General features: G+C 39.3%; 1 protein-coding gene across 1 annotated transcript in view; it reads right to left on the bottom strand.

Moving 5' to 3' along the window:
• The window catches only part of CNTNAP3C (contactin associated protein like 3C), a gene marked incomplete at its 3' end in the record, with an annotated part of 368,072 nt that overhangs the window by 208,997 nt on the left and 142,774 nt on the right, over positions 1-16,301 (bottom strand). Inside the window, exon 3 of the mRNA XM_025202664.1 lies at positions 11,074-11,267. Within this exon, the coding sequence (XP_025058449.1) occupies positions 11,074-11,267 (194 nt within the window). The remainder of the gene's footprint in view (positions 1-11,073; positions 11,268-16,301) is intronic.

Here is a 16,301-nt window from a genome sequence, read left to right as displayed (position 1 = left end):
CCTGCTTCTTCATGCGTGCATGGACAGCAATGATGATGTTTATCCTTGAACCAGACTAGATGGAGGCTTGTTCAACATCACAAGGTTTAGAGCAAAAACCAAAATTAAATAGCTGGTTCTGAGAGATTTCCTGTTTGCAGATGATGCAGTCTTGGTTTCCCACAGTGAATCTTCCCTGCAAAAAATCTCTTGGGTAGATTTTCTACACCATGCAACAGTTTGGGGTTGACAATTATCTGAAGAATTTGATCATGTACCAATGCCTTACATCACTCTGGAGGGTAAATCTCTTGATATCACTGACAGCTTTTGCCACTTGGGTTCTACGCTCAGCAGCAATCCTGATCTTTGGACTGAATTGACTAACAGAATCAGAAAAGCAGCTAAGAATTTCAGGCTATTACAGAAATATGCATGGAATAACAGCACACTATCAACTAAGATGCAGATGCAAATCTATGAGACTGTCATCCCTGCTTTATGGTTCAGAAACATGGACTATATACTAGGCACATCAGGAGACTGAACAGCTTCCACATGAAATGTCTTTCTAAGATCCTGAAAATAAAGTGGGAAGACAAAATACCGAACACAGAGGTACTGGAGTGCATAAGACTAATACACATAGAAACCACTATCAAAAAGACAAGATTGTGATGGCACAGCCACGTCAGGAAAATGCTAAGAGACCATACCCCAAGAATATTTTGTACAGCAAGATTTGAGATGGCTCTAGAAAGTGGGATTGCTTTCTATGGTGGTACCACAACACATGCAAAAATGATACGAAGTCATTCAACACCAACATAGAAAGCTGGGAGGAGTGTGAAGAATCCCATCCAATTTGGAGGGAATATCTGGCACTGAGTGCAGCTTAACATGAAGTGGCTTTGATTCAGAGGATGTAAGCGAAGCGAGAAAGAAGGAAGCAGCATTCTGTAAACTCGGACTCCAACTCAGACAATGCATAGATCTGTGAAACTTGTAACAAGGCATGTCACTTGTGAATTGGGGTGGTCAGCCACAAGCAGATTCATTGGGCATCTGACTGGACCTCTTACACATACACCATGAGTATCAATGGTTACCTATATATTAAGAGCAGAAAAAGAACCATTACTTCATGTTATTTATATATTTATGATAGATGATATAATATACATGTTATTTACATTTATAAATAGCATGAAGTAACGGTTCTTTTTCTGCCCTTAATATGCCAAGGTAGGTACGTAGATCGGTCGGTCGAGAGATTGATTAGCATTCATAGATACATACACAGACATATGCTTGATTAAAAATTAAGATTTGTAATAGAACGTGTGTTTTCATATGTATGAAATATGGGGAAAATTTATTTGTCATATATAAAAATAAAAGGAGAGGGTAATAAGTATCCAACACTCTATTTCACATTGTTACAATCATTTTCTGGAAAAAAGTCTATTTCTAAATTTGTCCCGATAATACAATAAAATGAAACCTGTTTTGAAGATTAAAGTCTTTACAGACAAACTTTAAGAGGAGTATCAAGTTCAAACTTTTTTTTTTTTTTGGTTCCCTTCAACAATGCCTTCCCTTAAGACCTCGCTTTTTGATCATTTCCTATGTGGCCAGATTATGTGTGTTTCATGATGCATTAAAGCATCTTGTTCCTGATGCTATTTTCATTTAATTCAATGTTAAAGTCACAATGACTTCAATGAGAATGGGAACATCTCTAATCTATTTATCTGTCTTTAAGCCTTAGACCAATTCCCATCACTATAGGATGTGACCACTTACCATGTAAATCAGTATCAGTGGCAAAGTCTCTAGCCTAATAGAAATTACTTAGTTTTGTTATTGCCGTTGCATTTTTGCTGGTCTCTCTGTTTTGACTTTTGGTGTCTTTTTTCTTATGAAATGTTTTTGTTTTGGGGAGAGTATAGAATTTTTATAGGTGATGAGGCTGACACTGAGACCAACTCTTGCTATTTTGGAAAGGCTTTTTCGAAGAGAAAACACATGAATTTATCACAAACCAAACTATCTACTGACACAGCTTGAAAAAGATTTGTGACAAAATGCTGTTATATTCTATTTATGATTCTTGTTCCTTTCAGTTAAAAATACATACTTTGTTTAAGAGGTTACAGCATTTTTTAACTTAAGGTACAATTATTTGGCATTACTATTCTCTTCTTTTCTAAAGTCAGTGCTGAGCTTAGCAATTTATATGCTCAGTTAGAATGTGTTAATTATATTTGCTTGTCTGTCATGCTGTGCCCTTTTGTACACAAAAAATACAGATGTTTTAAAGCATGCAGGTTCATTTTGTATAATTTCTAACGTACTCATTAACTTACTGAAAGGGGAAGTATAACGGTTGCTGCCGAGACAGGTATATTTGGGGTTATTTTATGCATAAGATGTACAAACTGACAGAACCTGAATGTGTTCTCTTGGGAGAATGTTGTAGAGAGACTGAGATTAGTTCCAGTTTAGTTATTATGCATAACTTGAATTAAATAAAGTTAATTTGGGTTAAACCGTTTCTTTTATCCTGGAAAACCAAAGCAAGATCCCATTCCAATGCTGGGTGTGTGTTCCATTGCTAATATAAGCATTTTGGAATAAGGTATGCTATACCTTATTCCAGTATAATAATACTTAGGAGATCTGATCTCTGTCCTGCTGGGGTCCATACAGGAAATACACCCTTTCCAAAAAAAACCCCAAAAAACAGCAAGGGAGATCACTATATCTGTGGTCTCGCTACACAATGTACTTACTCACAAAGTATGGGGCAGATAGGAAAGGAGTCATTTAGGGGATAGCAAGACTGGAGGAACATTTTTAGTGCACTAAAAATATCTGCATTATGAGTCTGGAAAGGGATCTACCAAAAAGTTCTTCCATCTTGAAGCAGTATTTGCCATCTACGTGGTACCAGTCTACATCAGGAAATTATATTTTTGTTGTGTCCAGATCCACAGAAGTTTAGGGCTGGAAGAGACTTTGTGAGATCATCAGGTCCAGCCCCCCTGCTATGGGCAGAAAACACTGCTGGGATCAAATAACCCCAGCAAGGTGTGTGTCCAGCCTCCTTTTGAAGACCTCCAGGGTAGGTGCCTTCACCACCCCTACTGGGAATCTATTCCAGAGTCTAAAACCATGAAGAAGTTTTTCCTTACATCCAGTCTGAAACATTCTTCTAGGAGTTTATGACCATTGCTCTTGGTTTTCCCCTGTGGTGCTTTGGTGAATAGTTGTTTGCCTAGTCCCTGATGCTCTCCCCTAATATATTTGTAAGCTGCCGCCAAAACCCCCTGAAGTCTTAAATTTTCTAGGCTGAACTGTTCCATATCTGTCAGCCTTTCCGTGTACGGCTTGCTCTTCAGGCCTGTAATCATATGAGTGGCTCTTCTCTGGACTTCCTCAATCTTTTCCACATCCTTTTTGAAGTGTGGCAGCCAGAACTGGATACAGTACTCCAGCTGTGGCCTCACCAATGCCAAGTAGAGCAAGAGAATAACCTCCTTAGTTTCGCTTGAGATGCATTAGTTGATGCATGCTAGTGTATTGTTTGCTCTGCTAACTGCAGCATCATAATTGTGGCTCATATTCATTTTATGGTCAATTAGACCCCCAGGTCCCTTTCAGACATGGTGCTAGCTTGCATAGCAGCACCAAGCCTCTAAGTTTGTTGCAGATTTTTCTTCCCCAGATGGGGCATTTTACACTTCCTGGTGTTGAACAGCATCTGCTTCTGGTCCGCCAATCTAAGTAATCTATCTAGGTCCATCTGGATCGTCAGTCTACCCTGATGAATGGCCTCACTCCCCCACAGCTTAGTGTTATTGGCAAACTTTGCCAGTGTGCTTTTCAACCCACATCCAGGTCATCAATGAAGATGTTGAAAAGCACTGGTCTAATTACCAAACCCTGCGGGACCCCACTGGCTACCTTCTACCACGTCTACTCAGGTCTGTCTATCAGTACTGTCTGAGTCTGACCCCAACAGTCCCCTAGTTTTACCTTAAGAGCCTCATGGGGCACCAAGTGAAAAGCTTTCCCAAAGTCCAAGTAAATGACGTCAACCTCATCTACCTTATCCAGATAGTGGGTAACCTGGTCATAGAGGGAGATGAGGTTAGTCAGATATGACCTACCCACAACAAAATGATGCTGGCTGTCATTCATAATTTTGCCTTCTACTAGCTTATCACATATGGACTCCTTGTGAAATTTTTCAAGGATTTTTGCTAGGATTGAGGTCAGGCAGATTGGCCTGTAGTTCCCTGTGTCCTCTCTCCTCCCCTTCTTGAAAATGGGTACAACATTGGCCCTATTCCAGTCTTCTGGGACCTCTCCTGAGCACCAAAACTTCTCAAAGAGGTTTGCTAGCAACCCTGCGATGACTTTAGCTAGTTCATTCAGCACTCTTGAATGGAGTTCACCCAGTCCTGCTGACTTATAGCTATCCAGCCTCTCTAACTGTTCTTTTACCAGCTCTACGATGACTGCTGGTAGGTGATCATCCCTACTGTGATTATTGTGTGTTATATTTGCATTTAGCAGGCTATCACTCTTTGACCGGTGGAACACAGATCCAAAGTACTCATTCAGGAGTTCAGTTTTCTCCTTGGTGTCAATGATCAGATGTCCAGATGCATTGAGCAGTGTCTGTCCAGAAAAGTGACATCGTGTTTTTCCATGGAGATCAGGGCTTTCAGCATATACATGTGTCTACATGTCTGAGGTGAAACAATCAATTAATTTCAAAGGGGAATGAAGGAGCATCCTGCAACGTAATTCTGTACTGGGATATCTATAGGAAGTTCAATGTAGAATTTTTCCACTCCCAGTGACCCTTCTCAGGCTTCCTGTGGGAGGCAATGATGATGCGAATAGTATAGAAAGATCCTACAGTTTCAGGAAAGCTTTCTGAAAAAAAAATGCATCACTTTATTATATAATAATCCTTAATGTAAAATGTTAGCTTATAGAATATATAAAAAAAAGAGATATTTCTCATGAAATAAACTTTCAGTAATAATTCAAGGTGGGATAAAAAAGAATAAGGGAAAACCTCACATGGAAAGTTGCCCCCCAGATCTATCTTATTAAATTATATTTCTGCTTGTTCTAAGAGGCACTTTTGCAGATGTGCATTTCCTCCTATGTTACAAAAAGCAACTGTGACTTCATTGCACTCTGTTGAACAGTTTTACTATTTACTACCAGTAATTTTTATGCCATTTCTCTGGTTGAAGTTTAGATTTGAGAAGCTATGCTAACAATATTGATGGAAGTTGAATTAAAGCCTTAGAATGGATAAAGAATCAACTTGTTTAAAAAGCATGATGCTAGAAAGTGAAAAAGTCTGTACTTTCAGTCTCAGAAAAGGAAACTGGCATGCTATAACTGGAAAGAAATTGTATTTTCCCCCCTTCAAATCTTCTGATGACCCATTGCATAAAATGCATTCTTCAGTGCCCATTTAGCATGAACATGCATTATATAGGATCTTTGAAAGTAGACCTGAAAGGAACCTCACAAGGCAATCTAGACAGGATTCAAGACAGGATTATACCAACCAAGTGTCTGTCAAACCTGCTTTTGAAAATTTCTAAAGATGGAGATTCCACAGTTTTTCAAGATAGCCTGTACAAATCCTTGACTATATGCATAGTCACAAAGATTCTCCTCATCTCCAACCTAAATCTCCCCTGACGAAGCTTGAGGCCATTGCTTCTAGTCTTTTCCCCTACAGCCCACAGATAAAGCCTATCTTTCTCTGCTTTGTAATCACCCTGCATGTATTTGAAGACTAGTATCAATTCCCCTCTCAGTCTTTTCTTTGCCAACTAAATAACCCTACTTCTTTCAGCCTTTCCTCATAAGTCTTGTCTTCCCAGGCCCTAATAATTTTTCTTGCTCTGTGCTGGCCTCTTTCCAAACTGTCAACATCCTTCTTTATGTGTATGGCCCAAAATGGAATGCAGTACTCCGGGTAAGTCCTCACCAGTGTTGAATAGAACAGAAGCATCACTTCCATTGATCTGGAAATACACTCCTGATGATACAATTCATTATACCATTGACATTGTTGCCACAAGAGCACACTGTTGGCTCATATTCAGCTTATGGTCTACTGTAACTCCAGGTCTGTCCTTCTCTAGAACTGCAGTTTGTGCATGTAATTAGTTTGTCCCAAGTACAGTTGCATTTCTCCTTGGTGAATTTCATATGGTTGGTTGTACACCATTTTTTCCCAGTCTATTCAGGTCATTCTAGATCTTAGAATGAGATTCCTCCAGAGTATCGGCCGCTCGATTCAACTTGGTGTCATCTGCACGTTTGCTAAGTGTGCACTTGATTACATCGTCCAAATCATTAATGAAGGCATTAAATAACACTGGACTCAGAACAGGCCCCCGGTGAATACCATATAATACTTCTTCCCAGCTATACATTGAGCCATTGAGGATTATTTGTTGAGCACAATGATCCAACCATGTATGTATCCTATTCAGTTAATCTAAGCTGTATTTCTTTAGCTTGTTAGTAAGGATATTGGGAGAGATATTGTTGAATGCCTTGCTAAAGTAAAGGCAAATTACATCTACTGCTCACCCCTCATCCACAGAATCCGTCACCTTATCATAAAAGGAAATTAGGTTGATCAGGCATGATATGCTGGCTGTTCCTGATCCCCTTGTTCTTCTCTATAGATTCCTTGAAAACATACTCCATGATATTTCCAGATATTCAGGTCAGGATCGCTGCCCTGTAGTTCCTTAGATCCTCCTTGTTCCCCTCCTTAAATGTGGGTGTTATAGTTGCCCTTTTCTAGCCATCACAGACCAAGCTGAACCTGCAAGGAGTTCTCAAAAAGAATAGCCAGACTCCAAAATAACCTCAACCAATTCCTTCAATACCTAGGGTGTACCCATGTGGCTCTGCCAACCTTAAAGCATCTGGCTTCTCTAAGTAATCTCTAACCTGTTCTGCTACTACTGGGATGTTTGTCTCCTTCCCTATCCTTGCTCCACAGCTGCCATGAAAGTTCCTGTTAAGCCTATCACCTGATGCAAGTTCTTTCTTATTTATATTTTCTTTTTCTCTTCTCTTCATTTATTAGAAAAAAAGTATTGGATAAAGCAAAGTTGTTGTTTAAAATATTTTTTTATTCTATCTTTTTAAAAGAATATCTAATTAATGTTGTTGAAGAGAGAATAAAGTGGCATGCTAATGAAAATAATCAGTGTCACTGAATTAAGGATAGTTAAAATATTTTTATATGAATATTAGTATTTGTATCAATGGATCCAACAGAAGTAGAAACACACAAAAGATACAAAACAACATTCACCCTGGATCTATCTATCTATAGCGTGCGCGTGCATTAGAATGGTTCAGGATAGGCAGCAGGGGTTAACTGATTTCTAAAAAGCCTGGATCTCATACACAGAGAATTTCACAGAGCATTCAAAGCAGACAGACTGTATAATACAACAAGGCCAACACAGACACATAGCCCGGGAAAGAAAGGGGCACATACTATACTGTTCCATAGCATAAGATAAGGTGGCACCATCAAACAAGGCCCCAGAGCAGGGGGACCTGATTCCCAGTTTTAGGTTCCCCAGGTGGGAAGGAGAATACAAAAGCAGAGACTTAAGAGTAACAAAGTGTACTTCCCTCTCCATCCCTCCCTGTCCTGCCAGGGTCCTCCTCCTCCAGATGTACCTTGGCTCTGATGACAGCCCTAGGATTTGGTAGATATATAGAACTGCTTGATTATTTGCATTGCTTGTTTTCTGTTATCACTGTGTATCAATAAATTTGCCTATTTTTGAATGGAAAGGTCATGGCCAACTCCACCCCCTGGAACAAGGCATCTGGGTCCTAAATTCAGAGCCAACAAAAACTACCTCCTTTGTTTTATCATTCTACTTGACATCTCCTGCAAGTTTGAAAGAATAACGAAGAAGGGTTACTACCTTCTCCAGGGTACAGATCAGATGATATTATATATGAGCACTCATTTATAACCATGGTTCACTTTAGTGGCAAAACTAAAATACAAAAGTGAAGCCTCCCAGAATATCTGAGATGATTTCTTATAAAATTTGGAAAATACAAGGGGGTTGAAAGGCATGTTAAGATAAACAGTTTTCACTGCTCAAATGTATTAACAATTTAAAAGTAAAATAAAAGAATATCTAAAATTAATTTGAGTGGAGTTAATCTCTTTCGAACATTAACTGAATCCATTTATAAGGAACAGGTTTTGTGAAAGAATATGCATTTATAACAGCTGCTTCATTTGAGACTAGCAGGTTGGTTAGAATTGTACCAGATTTCTGAGAAGATGTTAAGAATGATCTCAGGAATTATAGTTTTGTAAATGTTACTTCAGCACCAAGAAAAAACAGTGGAAAAAGTTATGAAAGATAGATTTAAAGGACACTTGTGAGCATGACATAGAAAACCACCCTTGGTTATCTATTAAAATGCCTCAAAGAGTTAATAAAATACAACAGAAACACAGGTTACCATAATTTCTTTCATCTTTCCAAAGTCTTTTCTTAAGGAACAACTAGTATCTGTGTAATGATAGATGAACTTTTTTATGGGTTAGAAACTAGCAACAAAAGTATGTTTAAGTAATCAATTGATAGCAAAGAAAGAAACTGAAGGGCAGCTCTGCGTGGGTGAGGGACAAAAGGAGCCTTTCCATTCAAATCCATGCCAGCAGTAGTGGTGAGAACTATTTCAGTTTTACAGGCCTAATGCCTGATCAGTAGTAATCAAAATTGCTGGAGACAGAGAGGAAGTGGACACATACCAACTTCTCTTGCAAAGAGGGCTCTTTGCTATAGAAGACAAAGTTACACTATATCAAAGGGTATTGTTTTTTCCTCTGATACAAGGAAATGCCCTTCCAAAGCATCTATAAGACATATTTTTCAGGCCTGAGGCGCAGTTACTCTGGTGGCCATATCACTAAGGTAGTAAACTTCCATCTACCTCACTGAGGTCAGTATCTTTACAGCCACAATCTGCATTCATTAGTAAGGTGACTGAGGATGTTTAGTAATAATAACCTTTAAAAGAAGAGAATAATGACGTGTCAAATGCTTCTGGTAAGATTAATGGATTTACTATTCCTGGCAAAAGAACATTTTCACAAAATTTAGTTGGGATATGTGTGTGTTTGTAAAATTATATATATATAATACACACACACACTGAACTAAGTTACCCCTGCAAACAGTTTGTACACATTGATGAACTCAGAAGCTATCTTCTCAAATGAAGAAAAAAAAAAGATAAAGAATCTTAGGCAGGTAGCCCTAAATATTTTAGAGGGGTCTGTTAAAAAAGTACAGAAATAAAACAGAAAATATTATAAAGAAATTCTAATTCAATTACATGCCCTCACCTTAAATAGTGCATTTGAGGTTGTTCACGGTATCTGAGAAAAAAGTGTTACTAAAAATAGAAAAGGTCCAAAGCAACCTTGTCAACTAATTAGAGATCTAAGAGCTTCATACCAAGTTGAGAACAACTCCTTTCCAAATAAAACAATGTAAAGGTAAAGGAGCTCAACAAGAAGCAAAATTTAAAAAAAAATAAAGGTCAACAAAAGGTGCCCCTGAAGTTTGTGACTGCTGATCCAGAGATCTACATCACTACCCCCTTGAAATCCACTCCCTCCTCCAGTATGGTATATTAAAAGCAAGAAAACATAAGTTGTTATTAAAATAATTTTAATGTGAAGTGTGAAGAAAGAAAATTAGATGTCTTGTTTTTCAACTTCAGTAAACTTTAATAACTCTTCCTCACTATCTTTTTGTCTAAGTTTCTACAATGGCAGAAGTATCTCTATTATGTTGCAGAATGAACATCTTACTGCAGTGAATGAACAGTTCCTACCTCTCAGGTTTATAGAATCATTCAGACCCAAGAAAACAATATTGTAGCAGTTTATGTTAATTTAACAGTTGAAGGGGTGATTCCTCCTCTACTCAGTATATGGATTAGAAACTAATTTATTTTTCTTTGTTATGAAAATACATTCTGAAGCACAAGTATGCGGCAAATTCAAAAAGAATGATAATTAGGCAACAAGTTATGCCACTGCATAATCTCATTATACCATAGATAGGGCCTTGACAATAATAGAATAGAATTAAAATTAAAAGTCAACAAAATTAAAATGCATAAAGTGGAATATATTTTGACATAGTGTTTAATTACATCAAGAAATTACTGAAGACAAAAGCTTAGAAAAAATCAAACATAGATCAGAGAGGACAGAAATCACAGTAGCAAAGTTAAAAATACAGTATAACTATCAATATTCCTGCTTCAGACCATAAGGTGATACCATTGAGGATGAAGAAAAGTCCCCCCATGGTCTAGAATTTCACAGTTAAGGCATTAATATGGACCTGAGACATTAAATATCTGTGAGATGATGAGATTTCTTCACTTTCACTGAATGAAGTAGAAGTGGAGGGTGTTGAGCCATTCACAAGATTTATCGCTAAACAGTAACTAGTGGAGAAAAGAAGCTGAAGCATCTGGAACTGCATTCTGGATTAGAAAGGAATTAAAATAAAAGCTCTGCTTTGTTCTACCCAGTGCTTGGTTCATTTTTTAAAAGATCAGGGTTTCTATTTGTTTTCAGAAAAAGCATCATGGTTAAAAGCTCCAGAGAAATGAGACAAGTAAAAGACTGTATTTGTTTTGTTTTTTAACCAATTGAACACAGTAAACATAACAATGAATGACATCCACTTTACTGTATGTGGCATCACAAAAGAGATTTTGAATTATCATCTCATTCCTTGGAACAGGCCCTCTGGGCTTCTAATGGACTAACATTAAATGATTTTTAAAACTTTATCTTGTAGAAAATAAAATTACTTTTTATCTTTAACTATTAACTTAGAAAGCACTTTCAAAGTAATTATTTAAATTCCAATGCTCTGCATGACAGGATTGTAGCAACATATGTTGCAAGTGCTTAAATTCCTCTATTGAAACTAAGCATATATCATTAAAGAAACTTACCCAAATGCTTTCTTCTTGACAGTACTGCTTCCAGTTCCTTCCACTATCACTGAACATCAGGAGGTAGCTTGTTACCCAATCTGAACTCCCATATCCACCTTGAGTAGCAACAGCAGTGATCTCAGTTCTCTCCCCAAGATCAATCTGGAGCCATTGATATTTGTTGGACACAAGAGGAGACCAACCACCAGCTCCTTTAAGAGGAAGAAGGAAAAAAGAAATGTAGAGATTATGAATTCATAGTAGAGAACATTAAAAATAAAAGCTGTGTTGATAGTCAAATGAATTCTCACTATAGAGGAGGCACAACTAAAATATTTATTACTAACAGAGTTCAATGATAGTAATCCCTCAGAACTGTTTGGATGGATGCAGTCAAACAAAACTTAAGTATTGTGATTTTCATAGAATTGTAGAAAATGAGGATTGGAAGGGACCATCCCTAACTAGATCATCTCAGGCAAGACTTTGTCTAGCTGGTTCTTAAAAACCTCCAAGGATGGAGAATCCACCACCTCTCTAGGTGACCTGTTCCAGTACTTTACTACCCTCCTCATGAGAAAGTCTTTCCTAATATCTAATTTAAGCTTCCCTTGTTGCAACTTGACAACACTACTCCTTGTTCTGTCATCTGCTACCACCAAGAACAGTCTATTTCCATCCTCTTTGCAATCAAACTTCAGGTAGTTGAAGACTGCTATCAATTCCCCTCTCATTCTTCTCTTCTGAAGATTAAATAAACCTAGTTCCCTCAGTCTTTGTTTATAAGTAACATGCCCCTAACCATTTTTGTTGCCCTCTGCTGGGTTATATCCAGTCTGTCTACATCTTTTCTGTAGTGGGGGGCCCAAAACTGGACACAGTACTCCAGATGTGGCCTCAGCAGTGCTGAATAGAGGAGAATAATCACTTCCCTTGAACTTCTGTCAATGCTTCTACTAATGTAGCCCAGTATGTAGTTAGCCAACTTGGCAACAAGGGCATTCTGTTGCCTCATATTCAACTTATTGTCCACTTTAACCCCTGTGATAGGGGTAAGCTTTCATGCGTGGTGCAAGCACCAGCCTGTCCCCTGTCTATGGGTCAGCCACCCGCCTCTCTCAGCTGCCATGCCTTGATGTAATAATATTGATGTAATAATTAGGTGGGAGGCTACCCATTATACACCCCAATATTGGGGGGATATCCATGGATCCGTTCCACCCCTACACCAAAGCCTAAGCCTTGCAGATGCCATTTCAGGCACCCAACTCAACCATCCCCTTCGTCCATTAGCTGTGGCCCCTTCCCTGGGACCTTCAGCTTCCCTTTAAGCCCTGGCCCTGCCTCAGGCCAGTCGGGACCCCAAGCTTCTCTGCTCTATATGGGCATCCCTCGTGGTGGGCCCCTGGCCCTTTTGACCCCTATCTGGGTCCTGGCCCCAGCATTGACGAGTCGGGTCCCTCAGGTTAGGTCTAAGCCTCCTGCCTGCACTCAGGGATTGGGGTCCCTCATTCCTGGCTCAGGTGCTTCATAAAGCATGCCTGGCCCTGTGGGGTCATTCACCTGATCAGGCTCAGGTGCTTCAGGAAGCTTACCTGGCCTTCCCTGGATTAGATGGATCCTATAACCCACTCGAGCGTGAGGGCTGGGATTAAGGCACCTCTACCCACCTTTCACCGGGGTAGTAACTGGCCTAGCATTTTCCTGGGATTCCCATGCCACTGGGAGCCCCACCAGACCACTCACTCCCAGCAGGGTGCAGTTTTAGGTCATGCCCAAGACCAGGGCCTCCTGCTCCTACCTGCAAGATGTTCCCATGCAGCTGCTTAGTCAAGTAATGTTTCTTGCCTCCCTTCCAGCAGCAAACTGTTCTTTTTTATGTAGGTGGCCAAAATTCTAAAATGACTGTCATAATCAAACACCTGATGACTCCTTGATCTAGCCCTTAAAGTGGCAGGGCCCACTCGGGGCCCGCCACCAAACCCCCGCTGCCACAACACAGAGTGGCTGCTGGATTGCTCCAAGTTACACTACTGGTCTTCAGTGGGTGTGTCTACATGAGACAGTTAACTGTGCAGTAGCACAGTTTACTGTGTGGTATGTGCAAATATCTAAATGTGTGCATGCTTACTATGCAGTAAAAACCCCTAATTATGAGTAAATTTGATGTCTGCAAATGCAGGCATCAAATTTACTTGTGATTAGTTACTGCACAGTAATGTATATATAGATGTGACTTGGGAACAAATTTGTTCTATGACAGCCCCTGCCTCAGGCCCTTAAAGGCCTCATTTTGAGCCCTGGGGCATACCACCATGGACCTGGAAGCTACTCCAGGCCCCATCCTCCTAGGCAGGCTGCAGCCTATGCTAGCCTGCCTGTACCCCAGCACTGCTGCCTGGTACTGCAGTGCCACGCACCTACCAGGTACAACCTGTCCAGGTCTGCAAGATGCTGAAAAGTGCTTTAGGTTGCTTCAGGTTTCAGCCAGCCCTGCCAGCCCCGTGGCTCAGCTTCAAGCAGCTTCCGGGTGCTAGGGCTAGCTCCAGCTGCCCACAGCCCACTCCCAAGGTCTTTGCCAATTGTAGGCATATGATCGCTCTTATCCCGGTACTCCTATGTCCTGTCAGGGAGGGTAATCCCCTTGGGCTGGTGGGAAACCGATACAAAGTATTTGTTGAGGAAATTAGCTTTTTCATGGGCTTCACTGAACTCTGTCCATTTAATTCCTCTGACATGCCCAACTACTATAAGACAGGTTTCCAGGTCATAGGTTTAGTTGCATCACACCTAAGCCAGAAGAGTTTTCTGTGGGTTGTTTATAGCCCTTGAGTGGTAAATAGAGATTCTCACTGAACCTTGATTTGATTTCCCCTTTATCTATCATAATTAGTGACATATATGTATGGTGAAATTATTTAAAAATAACTACTAGAGTTACACATAGCATCCTTTTGCCAATAGTAGAGAATTTTTTTATTTTTTTTTATAATGTTGGAACAGATAGAGAGAAAAAGAGAAAATAAAAAGTTCATATTCTGACAGACATCTACAGTTCATATATCAAACACAATTATTGTAGGAGGAATTATTAGAGATGGGCAGGAATCAGCATTTTCTGGGAATTGCTTCATCAGAAAATTCCCAGCCAGCTCTAATAATGATATGTTTTGACATTTATTACAGTTTCCCTTAAGTGTATAACTCTAAATTAAATCAAAGGGAGGCAATACAGAAGACTTAGTAGAGCTGGAATTACTGGTCAGCAAGCCAAGAAGGGTGTTTTTGCATAAGACATATTTTCACTGAAAATAATAATAAAAAAAGGGACTGCAAGATACTCCACTTAAAGTAAAAGGGTATAATTCTATAGGTGTTTTCTGGTTGATCTGTTGGCAAAAAATAGAATGTACAATTTAAAAAGCAATCCCTACATGGCATATGAGATTTTTTAGAAATACAAAATGTTGTTAAAAACACAGAGATTAATAGAAAAGCTACCATTACTTGTTATTATTATATATAAGGTAGTGTTTACTAACTGAAGACCAGAAAATATTTCATTAAATTGGTTAGAACACAGATATTTGCTAATAAAACTAGGGGAGGTGCCATTCATAGCCACCTGAGTTTGTTGTAACAGAAGAGCCACTGACAAGGGGGAAGTATCTTGTTCTGTAAAAATAGTTTGGCTTTTGGTCAGTGTTTATTTTTACTTCCCTGTGCAATAACAGGCCATTATGCTTTGTGAAGAATCTAGTCTACCGATATTTCAAGCTGCTGGCTAGAGATTCTGTACATGAAAAAAATCAATGTAATACCATAAATACATTTAGAAAGGGTTGAATGCTGTATTTTCTTTCCCACAAAAGTTTTTCCATTTTGTATTGGGAAGACTGCCATATCCTTCAACATTTTTTTTTCCACAGAAAAAAGGAAAACAAAGATTTAAAAAAATCACAAAGAACAGAAAGAGATACAGCCCTGACTTGGGATAAGGGAGACCCAGGTACAAGCTGGTGTATGCTTCAAAACACATTGAACCACTGCCTTCAATTGTACTCCTTGGGCTTCCTCCATTCAACATGGTACCCTCAACACACAACTCTGTTAGTTCCATCTCTAAAAATTCCCTATGCTCAACCTTATAAAAACATCTGAATGTTCATTCTAGTAGCATTGGGGCTGTAAATAGTCATATACAAAACATTCAGCAAAACACATGTTGCCCCTTGTTGCCAAACACATGTTGCCCATTGATGATGTGGCACAAGGGCTGATGTGGTCATCTGAGGCTTGAAGGCCCAGTCCTGTGAACCCAGGAATTTTTGGACAGGATTGGGCCCCTTAAACCCAGACGGTGCCTACCCAACTTTCCCTGCTTACCCAGGTGCAGCCCCAGAGATCCCTAGGGTGGATCTATTCAAGCAGGGAAAGTTGGGTTTTCCCCACTTACCCTGCCACACAACTAATACATCTGCTGCAATAAAGCAGTAGAATTTATTATTTCCATTGTTCCATCACCGATTTGCCTTTGATGTGGTATGACAAAAAGTAGGGATGACAATTTTTTTTACCTGCGGTGCTGCCATAAACATTTTTATTCAATGTAAGGTGATGTTTGTTTCTACCTTTAATGGTATTCTTGTTGGAAATTTAAGTGTTTTTTTTTCCAGGACAGGATTTATTGTACCTCTGTGGGGTGGCATTTACTTTGTAACATAGAAGTTAAAGGGCTGTTGTGTATTTGACAAAAGTAAAGCTTTTGAAAGTAGACTGCTTAAGATTTTGGTGAGAAGGAAAGAAAGAAAATTAGGAGCACTATGATTTAAGAAAGAGGTTCATTAAGAGGACAAATCACTCTGAATACTGAACTGATTCCAATGAAGGCATATTTAAGTTCCACTTATTTGTACTATAATCTTTATGCATCCTGGCATGGTCTTCCTATGACTTGATGAAGATTTATAGATCTTTTGGGAACAGAAATACTTTCTCTCCTGTTGTTCCACTTCTGCTGGGCATAGAAAGTAAACTGCATAATGTGAATGCAAAGACAACAAAAACTGGGCCTGAGATGGGAACAGTGGACATGGACTTAGTCAAGAAAAATGAGGGTAGAAAAATGACTGCTGACTGGGAAGAGGCTGAAACTGAAAGTTGAAGCAAGACTGGAGCTGCATGGCTGGAGACTGGGATCTGAGGATGTATGAGGGGAACTAGGCCTCAGTGCCAGATGAAATTCA

This window comes from Alligator sinensis, unplaced genomic scaffold (assembly GCF_000455745.1).
Source record: "Alligator sinensis unplaced genomic scaffold, ASM45574v1 scaffold665_1, whole genome shotgun sequence".
Lineage (NCBI taxonomy): Eukaryota > Metazoa > Chordata > Crocodylia > Alligatoridae > Alligator > Alligator sinensis.
Note: the sequence above shows the minus strand (reverse complement) of the source record. Positions and strands in the feature narration are given on the sequence as shown.